General features: G+C 42.4%; 1 protein-coding gene across 1 annotated transcript in view; it reads right to left on the bottom strand.

Moving 5' to 3' along the window:
- RPGRIP1L (RPGRIP1 like) overlaps positions 1–24,202 on the bottom strand; it is a 1,932,928-nt gene that overhangs the window by 1,046,058 nt on the left and 862,668 nt on the right. Inside the window, 2 exon segments of the mRNA XM_044082016.1 lie at positions 1,492–1,542; positions 1,814–1,920. Coding sequence (XP_043937951.1) covers positions 1,492–1,542; positions 1,814–1,920 — 158 coding nt within the window.

Here is a 24,202-nt window from a genome sequence, read left to right as displayed (position 1 = left end):
ACTCAGGGCTGCCTCTCAGTAGTGTGCATGATATAAGCAAGACTCAGGGCTGCCTCTCAGTAGTGTGTATGATATAAGCAAGACTCAGGGCTGCCTCTCAGTAGTGTGCATGATATAAGCAAGACTCAGGGCTGCCTCTCAGTAGTGTGCATGATATAAGCAAGACTCAGGGCTGCCTCTCAGTAGTGTGCATGATATAAGCAAGACTCAGGGCTGCCTCTCAGTAGTGTGCATGATATAAGCAAGACTCAGGGCTGCCTCTCAGTAGTGTGCATGATATAAGCAAGACTCAGGGCTGCCTCTCAGTAGTGTGCATGATATAAGCAAGACTCAGGGCTGCCTCTCAGTAGTGTGCATGATATAAGCAAGACTCAGGGCTGCCTCTCAGTAGTGTGCATGATATAAGCAAGACTCAGGGCTGCCTCTCAGTAGTGTGCATGATATAAGCAAGACTCAGGGCTGCCTCTCAGTAGTGTGTATGATATAAGCAAGACTCAGGGCTGCCTCTCAGTAGTGTGCATGATATAAGCAAGACTCAGGGCTGCCTCTCAGTAGTGTGCATGATATAAGCAAGACTCAGGGCTGCCTCTCAGTAGTGTGCATGATATAAGCAAGACTCAGGGCTGCCTCTCAGTAGTGTGCATGATATAAGCAAGACTCAGGGCTGCCTCTCAGTAGTGTGCATGATATAAGCAAGACTCAGGGCTGCCTCTCAGTAGTGTGCATGATATAAGCAAGACTCAGGGCTGCCTCTCAGTAGTGTGCATGATATAAGCAAGACTCAGGGCTGCCTCTCAGTAGTGTGCATGATATAAGCAAGACTCAGGGCTGCCTCTCAGTAGTGTGCACGATATAAGCAAGACTCAGGGCTGCCTCTCAGTAGTGTGCATGATATAAGCAAGACTCAGGGCTGCCTCTCAGTAGTGTGCATGATATAAGCAAGACTCAGGGCTGCCTCTCAGTAGTGTGCATGATATAAGCAAGACTCAGGGCTGCCTCTCAGTAGTGTGCATGATATAAGCAAGACTCAGGGCTGCCTCTCAGTAGTGTGTATGATATAAGCAAGACTCAGGGCTGCCTCTCAGTAGTGTGCATGATATAAGCAAGACTCAGGGCTGCCTCTCAGTAGTGTGCATGATATAAGCAAGACTCAGGGCTGCCTCTCAGTAGTGTGCATGATATGGAGAATTCCAAAAAAAAGGAGAGAAGCATCAAGCAATTATCTGAAGGTCAATTCATATTCACTCTTCTCAAACAATGAAATATGTAGACAGTCGAAATGTACTGCACCACACCACTCTTTCCTTTGCTATGTATGCACTTGTGTGTACTGAAATGTTAAAAGTTTTACTTGTGCAGACAAGCAGCATTAACCATTTAAAATACACAAGAGAATCTGTTCACTGAAATGCAAGTCACAGCAATCAATACGAGAGGGGACAATTGTTACAAGATCGAGAAGGTTGTATCAAAATGTCATCAGTTCATTACCTTTAAGAGCAGGAGAGCCTCGCTGAGTTCTGTCACATCAATATCACTCTCCTAAAATGAGAACAATAAATAAAACTGCGTTATCAAATGAACAAATATGGAAGGAGCAACAGGGAAAAAGAGAGAGAGAGAAGCAAAAATAAACCATAGTAGATTTTCGCCATACATGACAGTTTGCTTGAATATCATGAATAAATAAACTCGGGTACATTTTCACATTCTGCCTTTTTAGCTTTTAAGATGCATGCAAGCAGGCATACTTGCTCAATGCATAAAACATAAAAAGTCATCCTTTTTGTCATTTATAAGAAAAAAAAATCACCTTGGTAAAGAACTTCATGCGCTCTTTCAGTTCATCCAGCTGATGTTTGTGCTCCAGATAACGCAGCTGCAGTTCTCTATTTTCTTGTGTGAGTCTCTCATTTTGTTCTAAAGATTACAAATGAAAAATTCACATGACTAAAAATTTTTGACACCAAAAAGTATGCTCACAGAAAATATTCTGTGCCTCTACTTGTAATTCTGATTATAAATACAAAGGTGTAAAATAAGTAGTAATGTGGAGTTACGTCTCTGCTTTTGCAGTTTATTACTTCAAGGGCAGCTTGTCTGATTACCTCTTTCAACATTAACAATGAAGCCCATGCTGCACTGTGGGGGAACCAACATTACGATATGTAGCTCTGCTACCCTTACTTCTAGATTCCTTCCTGGAATCCAGTTATGTCTTTACTTTTCTCTTAAAGTTTCCAAAAGTGAGACAGTGGATTTGGCAAACAGATGCCACTGAGACAGTAAAGCTTATCTTTTTTCTAGGTCCCTGGCCTGCACAGCAAGACTGATGTTTCACTACTTACCTCAGCTGGTAAAGCATAATCACATATCAATCAGGCAACTGATCTCTTACACATGCCTAGAGAATCTATCTTTGTAACAGTGAGCATCTCCCCACTGCCCACAAGAGTCATCACAGATCTCTGAGTGTGGAACAGCATTTGGTGGACATAATTAATTCATACCACTTGACACCATACAGTACTATGTTGCACTCACGCCAAAAAATAAGAGAGATCACAGGTTACATATGTCATATCTCTTTCTTGGTGTCTGGGTTTCTCTCGGCTCTTTCTGAAAACTTATTTCTTTGCTACCTTTGTCATTCCTCATTTGTCATTGCCATGAATACACCACATCTCAGTCCTTTCTAATGTTTTCCATCCTTCACATATCACGTATGTTTAAGTGCCAACATTTTGAAATGTACTACCTGCTTACTGGGAAGGGAAGCATTCTGACCACAGATGCAAACCTTACTGTAATCTATAAACAGAACATTTTTCAACTTTTTTAGGTATACAGTGCCACCAAAAGTCATCTCTGATTATGGCATCCTATGTGTGGATGCCCCAAGAAGCGCCAGATGCTCTTTTTCTAGTCTATGATACTATACTGCAGGAAACTAAACATGGTAAAGTTTTTGCTAAACAAACAATGTAAGTGGTTGTCTGGCTGAAAAGTACAAATGCAAGAGAATGAGAAAAACAGCACTTTCTCAGCACTGATTTGCATGTCCAATTAGCAATTCACAGAAAACCCAAGCAAAAAAGTACAAAAGAGATGTCTGATAAAGTTTCTAAAACATAATGGGTCAGACGATAATCAGCAAAGTACAGTTATGCAAGCAAACTTACTATAACAGTAGATGTTCGAATGACCACCACTGCAGCAGCCTTAGCTTTATGGGTAGATTGCCCTAGCTTGCTACATTTCAGAGGTGGAAGGTGAAGAGTTCAGGAACCACTGGGGAATGGTCCTAGCAAACTTTGACCTGGAGCTACAGAAAGAATCCAGCTTATAATGTTTTGTAAAAGTATGTACAGAGGACCAAGTAGCACCTCCTAGAACACTTCTAGAATCCAATCCTTTCTAAAAAGACACAGACAAAGCCAATGCCCTAGTAGTGCAGGCCTTTAATCTGCCAGGAATAGATTTGTTACGGTGAGTAGAACAAAAGGTAATAGCCTTAGACAACCATTTGGAAATAGTTTGTTTTGTCACAGGCTGTGCTTTCATCTTACCTTCACAAGAAATTAACAACTGATCCAAAGATCTGAAACATTTAGTTCTGTCAAGATAGTAAGTGATTTGCCTGTGGACATCCACAATATGGATTATCCTTTCTCCCTCATTATTAGGTTCAGTAAAGAAAACAAGCAGAGGAACAGTTTGGCTTTAAAATCTCAGATACCACTTCACACATAAAAGAAGTTTTAGATCTCAAAGAAACCCTGTACCTGTGGAAAATGAGACAGACTTGACTCACCATGAAAGCTCGCAACTTGGACACTCTTCTAGCAGAAGTCAGAGCAATCAGTAAAACTGTTTTCCATGTTAAGAACGTCAAGTCAGCCAGGTTAGCTGGTTGAGAAAGAACAAGTGTTGGCTTCGCTAACTCAAAATTAAGAACCGAAGGAGGGACCATAGGTTTTCTTGGAGGACCCTTGTGCAAACCGCTTTCAAATACATCTTGACATCAGACTGCACTGAAAGAGGAGGAACCATGGTTGGTCATGCTGAAATGACTGAAAAATTAATCTTGACAGAAGAATAAGAAAGTGCCATAGGATAGTAACGCACACAAATATTGCAAAATCAGAGAACAACTAGCCCTAAACTGGTGCTGGTTATGTTGTTGACAGCAACTAGAAAACCTTCTCCATTCACTAATACAGAATTTTCTAGTAGCAGACCAGCCTGCCTCCATTAGTACCTGCTGCATGCCCTCAGTAAACAGGTGCCTAAAATGAATTAAGATCTTATCATCCAGGCAAGTAAGCGAAACTGACATGTTGGGGTGCTTCCAACGTCCCTGTTCTTGTGAGTAGATCCAGTTTGTGAGGAAACTTGTGCTAACTGGCCCTGGCCATTTCCAAAACAAGGGAGAACCACAGCTACTTGGGCCAGAAGGGATTCACCACAATGATCTTGAGGTTTCCTTTAGAATCTACAGAGGTACCCTGGATATAAGTAGAAAGGGTGGAAAAGCATACAGGAACATTCCTGTTGAAGGAAAAGAAAAGGCAACTGTCTTCCATATCTTCTTGCATGGAGTCCTGGAAAAGGATCTTACCAGTTGACTTCAGAGAGGAGACAAAATGGTCTACTTGAGAAACTCCTCACAGATGGATCAAACTTGGAAGACCCCTGATCATTCACGAGGGTTAGCCCTGGTCTTGCTCTGCTTGTCTGTCACATCATTTTGCTCTGATGGAATGCAGGATACCTGTAGAGTGAGATTGTGCTGTAAAGCTATATCCCAAGTTAACATGGTTAGTCTACAAAGTGGTTTGACCTGGTTTCCCCCTGCTTGTTGATGTACCTCATGACTGTAGTATAGTCTGTAACAACTTGAAGAAATTCAGGGGTCAAGGATGATTAAAAGAGTTGTGTACCTTGATCTGGGCAAGCATCTCATTGATGTTTATGTACTTGTTTCTGTCCTTGTTGCCCCCCACACCCTGCACATTTATCCCTCCTGAAACTGCTCTCCAAGTAAAGTCCAAGGAATCTGTGGTGACTGACTACTTTGGAACAGGGTGGAAGAAGAGGGAGACCTGGATTTAAGGATATCTGTTTTCTCCACCAAATAATTTCTCTTTTGACAAACCTCAGCACTGGGATTTGAAAAGACAAATGGTTTTGGTACTGGGACCAAACAGACCTCAGATACCACTGTATCTTTTTCATGCAGAGTCTTGCCAGGGTTATCATGTGAATCACAGAAGCCATGAGACCCAAAATACTGAGGTATGCTCTCTTGTGACCAAAGTCAAAGCGGAAGTCCTCGGAAATAGATCTAGCTATAGATCTTTTTTTTTTTCTGTAGAAGAAAAGCTCTTTGAAATGAGGTGTCTAGTTGACATCACAGGAACACAATCTTTCGTGAAGGATTCAAGAAAGACCTGAATGTTCTCATGGAATCCCAGCTTGTGTAAGATCTCTCACCCAAGACAGAAAACAAAATCTTTAAAAAAGATTCTGCAAAGATATGCAAGCCATCTAAATATGGAAAAATGTGGACGTCATATAAACTGCAATGATCTATAACTGGAGCTACACACTTTGCAACATGCACTTGGTGAAGTGAATAGTCCAAAGGGTAAGGCAGAAAACTGGTAATGTGATCCAGACACACAAAACCTTAAGAAATGCCTGAAGTCTGGATGAATAGGAATGTGATCATAAGCATCTTTTACGTCAAGGGTTAACAGGAAACTTGAAAGCAGAAGAAGAGGTAACTCATTGTGAAGTTATATCATTTTGAACTTGGGCACTTTCATAAACAGGTTTAGAAAAGAGAGATCCAGAACTGGTCTCCAAGAATTTGCTTACTTTAGTACTAAAAACACCCTTAAATAAAAACCTTTCCCAAAGTGGGAAAGAAGAACTATTTCTATCACTCTTTGGGACAGCATGTTGTGAAGGACAGCTGGACATAAGAGAGTCTGGTCTCGTGGATGAGCGATTACCTCTGAAAAGTAGGATTTTCCTCCTACTGCCATTTGTAACCTTGATGAATGATCTTCAGAAACCATTTGTTTGAACTCTCTGTTGCCAAAGGGAAAGTGGAGATTCAGACTTTCTGGAAACAAACTTGGACTGCTATGGTGGGAGGGGAGAACAAGGTCCCTCAAGCAGGCATTCTGACTTGTTGGACTTTCTTGTCCTTTATTTTTTAGGGGGGGGGTGGGCTACATTCATTTTGGAAACATCTTGTCATCTCATCTAAAATATCTTGTTAACCTGCATTTTGTTGAAGTCATTTATTTTGTTTTTTGATTAAAATGGACAAAAGGTTAAAGAATCACTTTGAAAATTTGGAAAAGGAGGACTGAAATATCTAGGAGAGCTCTCTCTATCAACTTACCACTTTCATCACACTTTTTGATCATCTCTGCAGCAGAGGAAACAAAAATGAAATCTCTACCCAGAGGAGAATTCAAAATATAATTTTTACATCCTCTGGCAGGTTCTGAGAATGCAGCCAAGCAAGCCACCTCAAAAACAGTACCAGTGGCCACAAGCCTGGAAGAAGTATCAGTTGAGTCATACACGCTGTGGTGGCAAAGGCAGTTGCTTAACTTTTTCTTTTATGGCTAGAAGGACAGACCATGGGACCAGTAGTTTGTTTGGAAATGGTGCATCATTCATGAGAAAAAACAAGCAGTGAAAGCTTGTAAAACTTTAAAGTCTTTAAAAGTTTTTTTTCCAAACAAAAGCACAGTAAAAAGCACCTGAAAATACATTGGTATTTGAGGTCTCTCTTCCCACTACCATACACCTTACCAACCATAAAAAGTAAAATAAACACAATTTCTCCACAGGAAAAAAATGGTTTTCAATTACTTTAAACAACTTTTAAACTGACAGGGAAAAAGTGCACTTCCATTTAAAAGAACAGTTAAGTTTCATGACAGTCCATTAAAACTCCTAACTCAAAATTAACTTTCCTAACAGTGAAGAAAAGTAAAGGAATTTTAAATGTGGAATGTCCTTTCCTAAACAGTAAAGTACAATAAACCAAATTTATATGAGGAAAGTAATTATCCAAAGGGAACTTATCTGCCCAGCAAAGGAACAGCACAATCTGATTGTTGATCCTCGAAAACCTGCAGAGGAGCACTAACTTCAACGAGCTCTGAAGGGCGGAGTGCCCAAACCTGTCTTTTTAGTCAGCCCTTCCATCATGGCTAAAGTAATAACAATCTAATGATACAAGCAGGTTAACAAATACTCCCAGAAGGAGAAAAGGATCACGGGAGGAGAGAGAGCATGAATACTGCAACAGTGAAAAGGAGGACATCTACAGCTGTGGCAAGATTTTGCACGACTGTACTATGTCCTTCCAGATCACTGTTGCAGTACTCCTTACAATAGGGAGAGTACAACAGCTCAGGAAGAAAACTGGGAGGAAGAAGGGCCAGCAGAACCCTCAAGAAAGCATTGAAGAATGTTCAGACAGGAGGCAAAACAATTTACTAGGAATACCCCACTAGTGGACATCATCCAGAAACACATCCCTGTGAAGCATCCACTTGTGAGATTGTGTTATGGACCTGCTCACAGAATCTGCCACACTGTTCTGATCTGAGGGAATGTAAAAATGGCTGAAGGGTCACCTGATAGTGGATAGCTAGATCCCAAACCTGAAGAGCTAATCTGCACAGGAGTTAAGACCTTGGCCCCCACCCCTTGTTTGTTGATGTACCACATCACTATGGTACTGTCTGTAAGAATCCTGAGGGGCCCTGGAAGGAAAAGAGAATGAAAAGTCTGAAGAGCCAAAAGAAGGGCTCAACATCTCTTTGACACTGATATGGTCTCTTTTGTCAAAACTGCGGTGGTGGTGCTGCGGTAGCATTGTTGCCTCATAGCAAGACATTGTCCCATTCGATTCACAGCTAGAGCATCTTCTGTGTGGAGGCATACGTGAATGGGGAATGCCTTCGTTGAAGGTTGTGCATCAGGGATGGTAACCCGGTACGTAAAGATCCACTACCAATCATTAGCGGACCGGACTTCCGTTGTGGCGACCCCTAACCGGGAAAAGCCAAAAGACACAAACAATGGTCTCTTTTGTCAAACAGACCAAAGGTCCTGCACTTTCAGCGAACTAAAGGAGGCCCAACATCCCACGTTCGATACACATGTAAAGTGTTCCTGTGAGGGGACTGGAGGATGAAATGGAAGCCCTGGGTAGAGGGTCAACTGATGAATCCAACAGTGAAGTTCCATCTTGAGGCATTGGAGAAGTGGGGCTAGAAAATCTAAAGGATGGGCATGTTAAAGCCAGACTGACTTTAGAACCACTGGAGCTTTCTCATTAGTAGCTTGGCCAGAGGAAGCACAGGAATGTTGGAAGCCATGTAACCTTTAGAAACTCCCTGGCTGGAATGAAAACCAGAGGAGGAAGGGATTGAAAGAAAGCAATGAGAGTTAACGCCTTGGGAGGAGGCAGAGATGCCAGCATTGAACGGTCTGGAGCCTGCACCCTAGAAAAATATGATCCTGAGAGGAAGTTAGGAATGATTTTTGGAAATTCACAGTAAACTCCAGGCTTTGCAGGTGACAAATAGTAAAGTGAAGATGCTGAAGTAAACACTGGACAAGAGGCCTGATTGAGCAGGTCATCCAGGTAAGGAATGATCTGGATTCCCCTCAATCTGCAGAAAGCAATCACAGCAGCGAGGCATTTGGTGAAGACCCTTGGGGCAGTACAGAGGCCTAACGACAAGGCAGAGAACTGAAAATGCCAGGAAGCAACAGAGAAATGTAAAAACTTCCTAAAAATGGGATGAATAGGTATATGTAGATCAGCATTCTTGAGATACAGGGAAACTGGAGAAAGCCTGAGGAAGCAGAAGAAGAAAGGTTTGAAGGGATAGCATCCAAAAGGAGGGAACCTTCACAAAGGTGTTCAGCTGGGAAAGATCCAGAATGGGTCTCCAGGTGCCTTCTTTCCTGGGGACCAAGAACATTCTGGAGTAAAACCCCTTCTCCTACTGAGGACTTTGAGCTTCTTGAATTGCTCCCTGAGCCAACAGACCCTGAAGTACCTCTGGAAAAAAGGGCAGTTGTTCCTGTGAAAGTTGAGGAATGCCCAAAAAGGGAGAGGGGATTTCCAAACCATGCAATACCCCTGGCAAATTATGGAAAGAACACACAAATTGTGAGTGATCTTTAACCAAACAGGAAGGGACAGCGAAAGACGAAGACAGAGAGAGGAATGTGACTGAAGACAAGGGCAAGGATAGTCATACAGTACTTGGCTTGTCTAGAAAAGGAGGCTTCTCAGCTGAACAGGTTTGGCAGGACGAGCCCATCTACCACCCTTCTTGCCTCTGTGGGGGAGGGCAAGACTGTCTACAGACAAAAGCAAGCTTATTAGCATAATTTCTTTGAAACTTGGGGACAGGTGAAATAAAAATATGCTTCAAATCCTGTAAAGCTTTATCCTTTTCCTGGAGGGACTTAAACAACTCAGCAGCAGCAGCAGCAGCACCACCACCGAAAAGGTTTTTATTATCAAGAGGAGGATCCATCAACTTAGCCTTAATATCATCAGTCCAAGGTTGAAGCCTAAGCCAGGAATACCTCCTCAATACAGAACCAAAGGCAGCAGCCACAGACAAGGCATCAGCTGCATTTCAGCTGCAATTAATGGAATAGTGAGCAACCTGAGAAGACATCCCTAGTAAAGAAAGAGCTGAAGTCTTCCCCTCAGAGTCAGGAAGATCTGAAATAACCTGACAGGCCTAAGAGACTAGAACTAAACTATATTTGGTCATATGGATCTGACAGCTCATGGCTCTAAAGGCCAGGGTAGCAGCAGTATACACTTTCTAATCCAACCTCTCTATAGTTCTGCTGTCCTTGTCAGAGGGAAGCAACTTTGTAGAACGCAAATGTTTACAGGTCTTGTCAGACCACAGATGGATAAGCACAGGGGCACTTATAAAGAAGCTTACACCTTATAAAACCTATCAGTTTTTTTTTTTTTTTGGAGCAGGGATCAGGGAATCAGGAGCCCGAGAAGCAGTATTAAAGGATCCAGCAAGGAAGCAAGAACAAGAGGGACAGCAGAGGGCCTAGGAGACTATCTGCAGAAGCTCATAGTACCTCCTCTGACCATCAGAGACCTGAGCACAATCCCACTTAAACTCCATCATATGGAAAATTTGTCACCAAAAGAAATCTCATTAAAAGGAGATTCAAGGCTATTAGACTCCTCTTCCTCAGAACCATAATCTAAGTGAGAAGGAATCTAAGAATAAGTCATGGATTCTTCATCAGAATCCTTATCTTCATCAGAGAAAACCTGCTCCCCGTGCCTCTTAAGAGGGATAGAAGACCAAGAGAAGAAGAATCAGAAACCCCCTGAGGAGGCTTCAGAGCCATAAAGGCATTAAACAGGCCTAGAGTGAAATTTTGCCATTCACTCTGATGATCTTCGGGAACAGGAGAAATACATTAGTTTTTTGCTTCTTTTTTAATGGGACATCAGCCTTAAATATCTTAGGAGGCTCAGACCCCTGATGGCATTCTATCACTGTAACTGGTACCTCTTCCCTTACCAAAATTTGAGGAACACCTCTAGGCCCTTCGGTAATTAGCCACATTTTCCCCTGAACATCTGAAGCAGATGTGTGCAAGGAGTCCAATGATGTGTGTGTGAAGATGGATACATGCCGGCCTCTGAAGTGGTTGCGGCAGAGGAATAGGACTGAGAAATGGGATGGTCCTCTGGGCTTTCACCAGCTTCAAGAGAGACGTCCATTAGAGGTGGCACAGCAGAAGAATCTGACCAAGCTTTCTTGGTCTTCTTCTTCACGGATGTCTGACCTTCGGGCTGGGAAGATTCTTCCATAGTGTCCTTAGCCAATAACCTAAGACACTGGTTTTCTAAATAAATCACTAAGGAACAGAACTGACTATGCAATGTCTTAGGAACAAAGGCCTGGCAAATAGGACAAGATGTAGGGTTGTGGGGAGCACCTAAACAAAATAAACACTGCTCGTAATGATCCTTTTGGGAAATTTGTCTCCCACATTGGCATTTCCCTTTTCTGGATGACATGAAACCAATAACCAAACAATAAGAAAAGAGATGAGAAGAAAAAAAATCTCAATGGGGCACTTATCTGAAAAAGGCTTGATAACGAGCAGATGAAGAGGAGTGCAGACAGTCTGTTGAAGATGATGTTTGGACTGGCAGCAAAGAAGTTCTGGGGAAGGTATCTCCAGACATCACCTTTATGACATATGCCAAGTGAGGGGGAACATGCATGTGATATACAGCGTACCCATTACAACTTAAAGGCTTTGGCATACTGGCCAGAAATTGAGCTACCCTTGGCAGGGGATCCCTATTGTAAGGAATACTGCAACAGTGATATAGAAGGACATCTACTGTTGTCTTGGCTAAAAGGAGGCGATCACCACCATATCAGTCCGTCCTCCATTATCTTTTTTATTACCATGAAGAGAAGAGGGACAGGAATATGAATCCAGAGCTTATCTAAACAATCCCGTCTTGGTTTGTGATTGACTGTGCAGTAGCTTAGTAAGAGAAGTTTTTATTTGTATTTATATTTTAATTTTTATCACTGTTTTTAACTGCTTGTAGGAAGCAAGGGATAGCTCGTAGACAAGAAGATTTACTCTGATTTATATTCTGTTCTTTCACCTTTAATTTTCACTGTTTGTTGTTAGAAAGGGATAGGTTTTAGAAAACTCTAGCCATCTCAAGGGGCCTAGTCAGCTATAAATTCATCCAGACAAGACAATCCGGAATGTATCTAAACAATCTTGTCTTGTTTTGTGACTTACTGATCTTTACTGTTAAAAAGAGGATCACCTATGAGCCTTATAGGTTGGTACTAGGCTACCGGCCCTAAGGCCTATGCAAGCCTAGCCATAATAATTCCCTGGAAATTTCTTCCCACGATATTTACTTCTCTGGGCCCCTGCCTAGCAGGGTGACTGACATGATCCCCGGGGTGAATTTCCTATCTCCCATCCAATCATCAAGGTTCCTTTTGAAGAGGGCCAATGAGGCACTCTGCTTGACATGTATGGGCAGCCTATTCCAGAGTATGGGGAGTCTCTGGGTCAGGAACCTATCCCTCCAGCATGTTTTGTTCATTGTGATGATAAGGTTTAGATCCCTGGAGCGTGTGGCTCTGAGGGATTGGGATTTCTTTAAGTGGAGCATGTCCAACAGCTCAGGGTTTGACATGGTCTTGTATGTTAAGCAGAGATCGCCTCTGAGTAGACGATAAGCCACAGAGTATAGCTGGAGTTTTTTTAGACGGTCAGCATATGGCATCTGTTTTAGGTCTGTGATTCTTTTAGTGAGGTATTTCTGTGGCCTTTCCAGCTGTTGCAGATGTCTTGTGAGGTACATACCAAATGGGGCATTATACTCTATAGTGGGTCTAATGAGGGATGAGTACAGTGGGACAATGACCTATTTTTTTCTGGATGAAAAGCCCTTAGTGATGAGGTGTGCCACATAGAAGGATTTCCTGACTGTTGTGGCGATGTAGTTATCGAAAGTGAGACCACTGTCCACTTGTGTCCCTAAGTCTCTCATCACACTTTCAATGTTTAGTGTCCTGCCACCTATGTGGTAGTTCATGGGTACATGTTTTTTTCCAAAGGGGATAACTATACATTTCTTGGCATTAAGCTTGAGCCCATGACTCTGGTACCAGGCATCTCTTTCTGTAAGGCCCTTTTGTAGAATATCCACATCATTTGGGGATTCAATAATGGCCCCCAGTTTGCAGTCATCTGCAAACTTTGTTAGCCAGAGTCCCTTAGTGTTGGCTTGTACTTCAGAGAAGTAGATGCCAAACAAGAGTGGTCTCAGGACTGAACCCTGAGGTACTCCACTTGTCACTTGTCTGGAGCTGGATTCGGAGTCTGCTACTTTTACAGTCCGGGTTCTGTCAGTAAGCCAGTTGGCAACCCATCGAGTGACATAGGGATTTATGACCAGCTTAGTAAGTTTATCTATGATTTCAGAGTGGGGGATGGTGTTGAAGGTCTTGGCGAGGTCCAGATAGGCTGTGTGAACCACCTTACCCTCGTCCACAGCTCTGGAGACTGATTCGAAGAAGTCAATCAGATTCAGGAGACAAGATCGGCCCTTCACAAACCCAAACTGGGTGGGGTCCAGTGTTTGAAGGTTGCCAACGTCTTTGTTTATAAGTTCCATGATAATGCGTTCCATGCCCTTGCAGAGCAGGCTTGTCAGACTGATGGGACGGTAGTTCCCGGGATCCAAGGTGGATCCTCCCTTGTGGAGCGGGATAACTGTAGCTGTGCACCACTCAGTGGACACGAAGCCTGAGGTGAGGCTATGATTAAACAGGACACTTAGGTGGGGTGCCAGTTCATTTTGTAGTTCATGTAGTACACCGCCTGGGATGTCATCTGATCCCATGGATGCTGTATTCTTACCTTTGGAGAGTGCTGTTTCTACATGTGTGGCTGTGATTATCGGAATTTGGCAATCTTTTGGTATTGAGATGGGCCTTTTAGGGGGTGAGAGGGGGTTGAAGTTGGCACTAAATCGATCTGCCAGGATATTGGCAATATCCTTGGGATCAGTATATTTAATGCCATTCTGTTGTAGCTCAGAGCAGATCTGAGCATTGCCATTTAGATTCTTGACATAACTATAGAATGCCTTGTGGTTGTCTTTGGAATCTTTGGCAATTTTATTTTCGTAACTAGCTTTTGAGGATTTTATGAGGGATCTCAGCTTCTTACTGAGGCTGGTGAGGGAGTTTTTTGCATCCTGGGATTTTCCTCTTTTCTGCAACAGTTTTTTCCTTCTGTTGTATAGTTTGTTTATAGCAGGGGACCACCAGATTGGCTTCCTTTTTTTGCATCCTGGGATTTTCCTCTTTTCTGCAACAGTTTCTTCCTTCTGTTGTATAGTTTGTTTATAGCAGGGGACCACCAGATTGGCTTCCTTTTTTTTTGAAGAAGATCATCTTGGTTCTATTTGGGATAGCACGATTCATGCACGAGTGGATGTGCTCGTACAGTGCCTTAGTGTAGGATTCTGCAGTCGAACTTCCAGATCCCGTCTGCGTGGGTGTTGTGAAGTTTGTCACTTTTGACTTCAGTAGCATGAAGTTGGCTTTGGAGAAGTTTTTTTAAGGAGGTTTCCTTACTGGGGGGTGGGATGTGGATGTCAAGGGTGATTTGCTTATGGTCAGACCTGACCAATGAGGGGGTGACCACTGGTGTGGAGCATCTGTCTCCCATGTTGGTAATGACCAGGTCTAGGATATTGGAGCCCCTGGTGGGACAATGGATTAATTGATCCAGGGCGTTGGAATTTATAAATTCCAAGAACCGTTGGGAAAAGGAGTTGGTACCTGAGTAGTTTTCGCAATTAATGGCAGGGTAGTTGAAATCACCCAGTATTAGGTTGTTTGGTTGTATCTTAATATTTTCCAGTATGTTTAGGAAGGTGTAGTGAGAATCTTCGGGTATGGTGGGGGATCTGTAGCAAGCTACAATTTGGATTGCAGTCTTACCTAGTATTAGTTGTACCTGGAGAATTTCAGATGCATTGTATTGGGCAACTAGCTCTTCTTCTCCTTTTGGCTGCTTCCGTTAGGGGTCGCCACAGAGGATCACCGGTCTGTAGAATGAGCGGCACTAGTTTTACAGTGTCAAGGTGCAAGTGTGAGTGATAGGGAGGAGTTCCATCTTTGTGACTTTCACAATTTGTACGGTCCGAACAACTTTAGTGTACTTAATTTAATATTTAGTTTTATATTGTTTGTGTGATTTTGCTCACAGAAGTTCATTTAAATTCTCTTTGTATTCTGAGGTAAATTATTTTGATTATTCTTTTCTTTTAAAATTCTTTATTCATTTGTGCCTGAATACGGATTCTTTAAATGAGTATATCATTAATGATTTGCTAAAGCACAAGTATCTTGTAATGTGTACTAAATGCTATGTACATTTAAAGGTAACACCCGATAACACTGGTGATATGTGTTCCTCATGTCAAAAGCTGGATGATTTGATTACCATTATTAGTAATAAATCTAGTTGTCAGCTGCAGTGGTGCAGCGGTTATCACTGCCTCAAAGCAAGAGGCTCTCCGGTTCGATTCTCGGCTGGAGTTCCTTCTGTGTGCAGTCTGCATGTCCTCCCTGCGATCGATTGAATGTTAAAAAACATGAAGGTAGGTGCATGAATCTGTGTGTGTGTGCCTTCTCTGAAGGTTGGGCGCAGGGCTGGCAACTTGGCACTATAAAAATCCACTGCCAATCATAAGCGGACTGGTGATCCGCTGTGGCGACCCCTAACAGGGAAAAGCCGAAAGACTTTATTAGTAATAAATCTAGACTTACTGATGACATTTGCATTTGTGCAACTGGCACAACTTGGAGAACTGTTATATATATTAATGATTGGACTGATGAAATAAATAATGTTAGGCAAAGAGCAAATAGAATACATTTAGTAAAGGAAGAGTCTATTATCTGTAAAGATTACTCAGCCCTACTGAACAAGATAATACCACTGACAGCTTTGGAATTCTAGATACACGTATTCAATAGTCTGAGGTTTCAGAGCATATAGAAGAAAATACAAAAAGTAAGAACAGAAGTTCACAACAAATAATGAAGAAAAAACTGATAAATGTCTGTAAAGCAAAGAGGATACACACTACAAAAAATGCTGCCTTGTTAGATAACACACAGATTACAGGAAATGATAGCATTTGTCTATTAGGAAAATCTTCAGTCTGCAGAAAATCGCATTATTTTTACAAAAGAGAAGATAGAAAACAGAGGCAAGGGTCAGGTAAAAATGAATAAATCAAAACTGAATGTGGAAGGACTGAAGAATATTATTGTAAGGAAACAAAAAAGACGGACAAACATGGGTAATATAGCTCCGACTGGCTGTACAAAGACAACTGGATTAGAACTGTATGCTTGCAAATGCAATAAGCAATTAAAACAGTGGAATTAATAAGACTAATAGTGATGAAGATTATACCTTTGTAACAACTGATAGGACAGATATTACTGAATTAGAAGTTGACGATTCTGCAGATTTTGTCAGAAAAGATATTCTTGTAATTGGAGATTCAATTATTACAAGAACTAATACTTACTTCTGCAGAGAAGATAATGAACATTGGATAGTGTTACGCTTGTCAGGAGCAATACAGGATGTGAGAAAGACCTTAGAATGTCTTAATGCAAGGAAGTACAAGTCTGTTTTTTTTCATGTCGGTACAAATGATCTTATCCACAAGGAGTCTCTGACTGTTAGTAGTGAACTTACAGCCCACTTAGATAGCATAAGCTGTACAGGTGTTAAGATGTACTTTTTAAAAATCATACACAAAAAGGAGTCGGGTTACCCATGCATGAAAATATTTTGGGGGGGTAAAAACCAACATGAAAAAATGTCCTGTTTTAAAAAATGGAAACATGTAGAGTATCCAAGCCTAATTTTGGTAACGTGTTCAGACAGGATGGTGTGCACTTGTCAAGATCAGAGAAGAGAATTTTTGCAGCAGATATTTTGCACTATTTGACAAAGACAAGAGAGGAGTTTTAAAGGCCGAAAATTTAACAGTTCACAGAAAGCAACATTTAATGCATCACTGGTGGTTGTTAATGTTAACAATAAAGATTTTTTTAATTGGAGAATTTCCTCCATTCCCACAGGAATGTTGTTGTTATTGCTTGTGAAACATGGTTAAAGAAAGTGCAGTTGTGTACACTTACCATAAATGTAGATGTTCAAGTGTATTCACTTCTTGCAGTCATCACACTTGGATTATCTGCCTGCAGGCAGCCCTCAGCCGGCCCGAATACCAGAGGCTTAGTATTTCTGCGTCGGTTGCTGTCGCTCCAGGACTGACGTCAGGTAGTCAGGGGTATAATAACATGCAGCCGATGCCATTACATCAGTTTTTCTTGCCCCAAATGTCAGGAGCCCCCCCCCCCCCAAATAGGGAGCTACATTATGGTGGGGAAAAAAACACCACCAGTAAAAAGTAAATACCAATAGCCCTGTAAGGGGTGAGTAATAGACAGAGAGGAGAGAGAGAGACAAGAGGACTGGAGGGTGGAAAACCAGGACTGCAACAGTGAATACACTCTAACATTTATATTTATGGTAAGTGTACACAACTGTACTATGTTCTTCATGTTTCATTGTTGTAGTCATCACACTTGGGTAGATTCCCAAAGCTGAAGAAAGCATGGAGACAGTCAAGAAGAGTTAGGGCTGGTTAAAATGCCCTGCAGGACTTCTGTTGTAAAGCCTGCCCTGGATTTGGAGAAGATAGGCAAAAGGTAGTGTTTGGTGACAGTGTGTATTGAACTCCAGGTAGCAGCTTCCAGGATGTCCCTGGCAGGGACTCCCCTGAGAAATGCAGTAGAGGTAGATGCAGCCCTAGTGGAGGGTGTTCTGACTCCCTGCAGGGTTGGTTTCCCATGGTGCTTCTAGCAGAAATGGATGCAATGTGCTATCCATTTAGATATATTTTGCTTAGAAATGGCCTTGCCCTCTGCCCTGGTTGCAAAACTGACTAATAGCTGGTCTGATTTTCTCAAGGCCTTAGTCCTATCCAGGTAAAATCTGAGCTGTCTGTGCACGTCCAAGGAGTGCAAGATCCTTTCCCCATTTTTTTTTTGAGGATTAGGGAAAAAGGTTGGCAAATATATGGATTGATTGAGAGCCACACTGGACACCACTTTAGGCATAAAGGAAGGGTTTGCCATGAGAAAGACCCTTTTAGCATGGAAAATAAAGAAGGGTTCCACAGCCGTAATTGCTTGTAGTTCAGACACTCTTCTAGCTGAAGTGATGGCTAGAAGCAATGCTGTTTTCCAGGAGAGGAATTTTAAGTCTGCTGATGTGGCAGGCTCAAAAGGTGGAGGTGTGAGCTTTTACAGTACAAAGTTAAGGTCCCAAGCAGGGGTGGGTGTTCTCCTTGGTGGACTTAAGTTGTTTGCCCTCTAAGGAACTGTTTGATAAGATGGTGCAAGAAGAGAGGTGGGTCAATATTGTAATGAGCCAAAATGGCTGAGGCATGAATCTTAATGGAAGAGAAGGACAGGCCTTTCTGGAGTAGATCTGCTAAGTAGTCCAAAATTAAATGCAGGGAGAGCAGAGTTGTGTCACCTCCTTTACCTAGGCTCCATGAGCAGTATCTTTTCCACTTATCCACATAGGATTTCCTTGTACTGGGTCTTCTGGCTTCAAGAATGACATACAGCACCTGTTTGCTTAGAGCTGCTGGGGTAGGATTCAAGGGATGAGCCAGGCTGCAAGCTTTAGGGTTTGCAGTTGCGGATGCAAAATCTGCCTCTCCTGCTGAGAGAGCAGGGTAGGATTCTGACGTAGGTGCCATGGTGGCACTGATGTCAGACTGTGCAGGAGTGGGTACCACTGCTGGTGTGGCCAGTCCAGGGCAATCAGAATTGTCCTATGTCTGTTCTGTCTTATTCTGAGTAATACTCTTGAGAGAAAGGGCAGGGGTGGGAATGCATAAACTGAGAGATTTCCCCACTGAAAGGATAGGGCATCCACTTTCAGGCCCTGCTGTGATGGTTCCTGGTGCAGAATCTGCTGAGCTGGTGATTGTAGGGGGAGGCAAAAAAGTCCACCTCTGGGGTCCCCCATTTGTGAATCAGAAGTTTGAAGGTGCTGGGCTCTAACTGCCACTCTTGTGGGTCTAGGAGATTTCTGTTCAAGTTGTCTGCCAGTGAATTTTGATTGCCTGGCAGGAATTGAGCTTGCAGATGGACTTGCATGTCCAATGCCGTGTGCCACAGAGCCATGGCTAGCCTGCAGAGTGGGTAGGAATGTGTTCCCCCCTGCTTGTTGACGCACCACATAACTGTGGTGCTGTCTGTTTTTATTAGAAGTTGTCCTGGAAAGTGTAGGGATCTAAAAGATGTCAGGGCATTCTGCACAGCTAGCATCTCTTTTTGGTTGATGTGCAGATGAATTTGACTTGGGTTCCAGTGGCCCTGAATGCATTTGCCGTCCAAGTGTGCTCCCCAGGCATAGTCTGATGCATCTGTGGTTACGGTCTGGGCAGCATGTGGTTGAGTAAAGGGCAGTCCCTTGTTGAGGTTGCGTGCTTCTGCCCACCAAAGAAACTCTGTCCTTAGACAGGGAATTATAGGAATGACTGTTTCCAGGTCCTGAGAATGTTGGCACCAAAGGCTTTTTAAGTACCCCTGAAGTTTCCTCATATGCAGTCTTGCTTATGGAATTAGCAGTATACATGAGGCCATGAACCCTAGGGCCTGCAGTATTTTTCTTGCAGATAGCTGGGTTCTGGTGGCCATTTGTTTAAAGTAGGCTGTCAGATAGACTTGTTTTTCTGAAGTGAGGAATGCCATCTGGGATATTGTGTTCAAGCTTGCTCCCAGGACTACAATCCTTTGACTGGGTACCAGTTTTAATTTCTTTTCGTTGATGGTGTACCCCAGGGAAGTGAGAAGGTTTTTCACAAATGTCAGGTGCTGCAACAGCAATTCCTGACTGTCCGCCTGAATCAGGCAGTCGTCCAAGTACGGGTAAATATTGATATTTCTCTGCCTGCAGTATGCAATGGCTGGAGCCAGGCATTTTGTGAATACTCTGGGCACAGTGGATAAGCCAAAGGGAAGTGCAGACAGCTGATAATGCATAGATACGGCCCTGAAAAGTAGATACTTCCTGCATGTCCTTCTTATAGGGATGTGCAGATAGGCTTCTTTTAAGTCTAGGGTGACTAACCAGGCATCCTTGGTTAGCATAGGTAGAAGCTGCTGCAGGGTAAGCATTTTGAATTTTGGTACCACCAGGAAGGTGTTGAGAATTGAAAGATCCAGGATTGGACGCCAAGAACGCTCATTTCTGAGTACCAGGAAGAGTCTGGAATACAATCCTTGACCTGTCTGTTCCACTGGAACTGGCTGAATAGCTCTGATGGAGAGCAGGGATAGAACTTGGTTTTGAGCCTCTGCCCACTGGTTTGGAGGAAGGTTTGGGAACCCTCTTGGGGTTGGCAGTGAGTGGAAGTAAAACTTGTATCCCTGGGATACAATGTTGAGGATCCATCGGTCTTGTGTGATGGACATCCAGTTTTTTGCATGAAGGGTATGCTTTCCTCCTAGGGGCACAAGCAATTGGGTATATGTGGGGATTGGAGTGGAGAAGTCATTGTGAGTTTTTTCCTTAAGGAGGCGGCTTACTACTCCCTGCTTTTGGGGTGGGGGAACTCCATTGCTTAGATCTCTGCATACCCTTAGACAGTAATCTGGTTGGTCTGTTTCACCTGAGCCTGGTTTGAGATGGATGGGAGGGGGCTGGAAAGGACCAGTGTTTTTATTTCCATCTTTTTAAGAACCTCTTCTGTGTTGGTGCCAAACAAACTGTCCTTATTCAAAGAAGCGTCTAATAATTTTGATTTGACATGGTCTGGCAAGGTCTGCTCCTTGAGCCAAGCATGTCTTCTCAGTACAGAACCAGTGACTGCTGCCTAGCAAGATGCCTCCAGGGCATCAAAGTCACACTGCAAAGTATGCTTGCTGACTTGGCTTGCAGAGTGCATAAGCTCCTGCAATTCCTTATTTTCTGCACAGTCTGTAAAGGTTGCCAGTTTTTGTTTAATAAGTTCCACTATATGTTGCTGGTACTTCAGCATGTGAAACTGACAATTTAATGCCCTAATAGCAAGAGTAGCAGAGGTATATACTTTCTTACCCCATCTGTCCAAAGCTCTGGAATCCCTGTCCAAAGGGGTGGGATTCTTGGCTCTAGTTGCCTTGATACCTTTAGGCCCCTGGGAAATTATCTCTAGGTCAGCAGTAGGATTCTTGAAAAGAAATTTGTGAGTATCAGGTACTCTGTAGTACCTGTCTGGCTTCCTAGGGGCAGGAGGTAAAGTATCAGGAGTAAGACTGGATTCCATAAAAACAACCTCCATGATGGGGTATTGCTAAAGGTCTGTTCTGTGGCAAATCTAGGGATTCCCTGAGTCTCTTTTTGGACTGAGGATAGTCTTGGCATTCCAAGTGGAAATGCTCTCTTAAGGTATGTAAGGTTTCACTGAAAGAAAAATCCTCTGGAGGGGAGGCAGAGGGAATGAATTCCTCTGCATCTGAATCCTCATAAGCAGATAAGGGCATGTCTTCATAATCAGATACATCAGAGTCACCGGACTCCTGGTCTGTTGAAGCTGCAGGGGACTGGTCTCTTTTCCTCTTAGCAGAGGAAGGCTGACTTCCCCTAATCAGCATAATAAGGTCTTCTGCCATTCTAAGCATTTGTCTTTGAGGCATGGGAGGAGATTCATGCACTTGGTTCGTCGGTATTCTAGCCGTATCGCGTACTCTAGGCCTAAGAAACTTGGTAGTTTTAGATAAAAAATAAGTTGTCTGCCTGAGTTGAACATCGGTAGTGCACAGAGCTGCCTCAGAAGCCAGAGCCTGCATAGCACTGGACCCATCCAAGGTAGAGACATCTGCAGGTTTCATAGTCGAAGAAGAGTCTCGTGGCATACCGGACTCCAAATGGGTCTCAGTAGAGGCCTGCGAATCCATAGAAGAGGGCATCAGGGGCTGCGAAGGTGCCTCACTGAGTACCAGTGAACTGGTGACTAGCTTAACGGAAGCATCGTCAGCAGCTTTAGACCTATGCAATCTGTCTTTATCCTTACGATTTTTTGGAATATTGATAGTCGGAAGGCTTACCGAAGCCATTTCAGAATATGGAGATCGAGAGCAAAAGAATTTAGCTACATGAGAGTCCGACGATGAATGGTTCAGGCGTTGAACAAAGCACAAAACCGACAGCAAGGTACGTTGTGGTCTGGGCCTAAACAGGTGATGCAGTAAGAATGACAATCTCTGTGTGGTATTTACTTTCCACAGGCAAGACAACTGTTAACTTTTTCTGACATCAGTTAGAGCAAGAAAAAAGTATCCCCAAAGGGGTACTTAGCTTTAGAAGACTTCAGGATTATTCAATTCATAAATGAAAATACATGTAGTGGCCAACCGGCACTTGCGAACTGCTTCTGCTTCGGGCACATCAGCAAGAAAGACTGGTGTAATGGCGTCGGCTGCCTGTTTTTATATCCCTGATGACCTGACGTCAGTCCTGGAGCGACAGCAACCGACACAGAAATATTAAGTCTCTCGTATTCAGGCTGACTGAGGGCTACCTGCAGGCAGATAACCCAAGTGTGATGACTGCAACAGTGAAACACGAAGAACATCAATTACTGGAAACCTGTTCTGCCAAGGTATAAATATTTATTTTTAATGTAACAGACATTCTATCAAAAAATCAGGAGGAGGTGTTAAGACAGGAATTAAAGATAGTTATGAGACCTATAATTATTACATGTTCAATGATAACACCAATACTATAGATTATGTAACTGTGACAATAAAGACAACCCTGGAACATATAACAATTGCTGGAGTGTATAGACCACCAAAGTTCAGGCTGATGACCTACAGAAATTCATATATTTCTTGCATTAAACACAGGAGGGAAGAACAACAGTTGCTGGGGACTTAAATTTGCCAGAGTCAGACTGGCAAAATACTGATTCAACAACATTTGTAAGGAAATTATTCACAACCTATGTTCAGGAACAATTGCTTCAGATTGAAAACAACCTACCAGGAAGTAGAACATACTAGGCACTGTTTGTGTTCCTCAAGAAATCACTGTTACTTCATGTCAAGTTTTACTACTGTTGATATGCAGTGATCATGGGAAGGTTAATTTGTTGCTAGTTAATTCTGCCAAACTGAAATCCAAACCAATGCATAGAAGATTAATAACAGATTATATGGATGCAAAATAGCCACTATGTAAAACTAACTGGAGTGATGCGTTCAGTGGAAAAACTACAGAATGAATGTGTAAAGATTTGAAAGAAAAATGGTATGAATGCAAAAAAAAAAAAAACAAAAAAATGTTTAACATGACCTTCTAAGCATATGATGTCCAGAGGATATATTTCCATAAGAACAAGATACTTGATAAAGGTGGAAAAGAGGTCAAACCACAACTATGAAAATTGAAATAAGCTGGACAAACAAATTAAACAGTGTGAGACAAGATCAAGAAAATTTATATAAAGTTATTGAGCATAATGGGAAACCATTTTATAGATATACAAGATGTGGAAGGAATAAAGACATACAAATTGATAAACTGTGTAAATTCTAAAAAATATTCTCAGACACAACGGATTATAGATATATTTACAAAATCTTATGCAAAGCAGTTAGGCTACACAAAATTTTATTTTATTTTATTTATTTATTTTACATTTGTTGACCGGGATAGTCCAGCTGGATACATATCCGTTTTCAGTGGAGGCCCGGGGAGAAAAGCTCCAAAGAACAGAGGTACAAGAGCACAAATTCCAACAATACAATAGAAGTTAGACATTTAGTACAATAAGTAGCATAAACATGTAATACTGGATAAGAACAATAAGAAATAAAAAATAAAAAAGATGTAATCCTGGGAAAAAAAGGAGTTGGTGAGATGGATTGTAATGGTTATAGGGTGTACCTATTGGAATTGGGTTACATGGTGGCTAGTCTAGGCTGTTTGGGGTCAAGGGCATGTGATATTAGTCGGGGTTAGGGCATGGGCAAAGCCATTGGGTTTTTAGTAACGCTTGGAGGTGAGTTTTAAATTGGTCCAGAGTGGTCATTTGTCTAAGGTTGCTTGGAAGGGTATTCCAAGTCTTGCCAATGGAATTGGCATAAAGAGCTTCCCCTCCTGAGTTGTTAGGTTTGATGGTCAATACTTGAATACTTTTGGATGACCTAAGGGACGACAGGTTTGAATAGGAGGTAAGAATGTTATTTAGTGAGGGAGTTTTGTCAGGATGTTTAATGATTTTGAATGCCTCAGTAAGCTGGTTGAGTTTCAGAACATTGGGCAATTCTAACCATCCAAGTGTTCTTAGGTTTAGGCAATGGTGGGTACGGTAGGGCATTCCTGTGATAAATCTAGCTATGTGGTGATAGGCAGTGGATAGTTTATTAAGCTCTTTTTTATGAAGGAAGGAGAATATGGGGGAGGCATAGGGAAGGGTGGAGAGGAGATGAGTACG

This window comes from Protopterus annectens, chromosome 8.part1 (genome assembly GCF_019279795.1).
Source record: "Protopterus annectens isolate FY-2018-M chromosome 8.part1, PAN1.0, whole genome shotgun sequence".
NCBI classification, from domain to species: Eukaryota; Metazoa; Chordata; order Ceratodontiformes; family Protopteridae; genus Protopterus; species Protopterus annectens.
The sequence above is the reverse complement of the archived record's forward strand: the minus strand, read 5'-3'. Positions and strand labels throughout refer to the sequence as shown.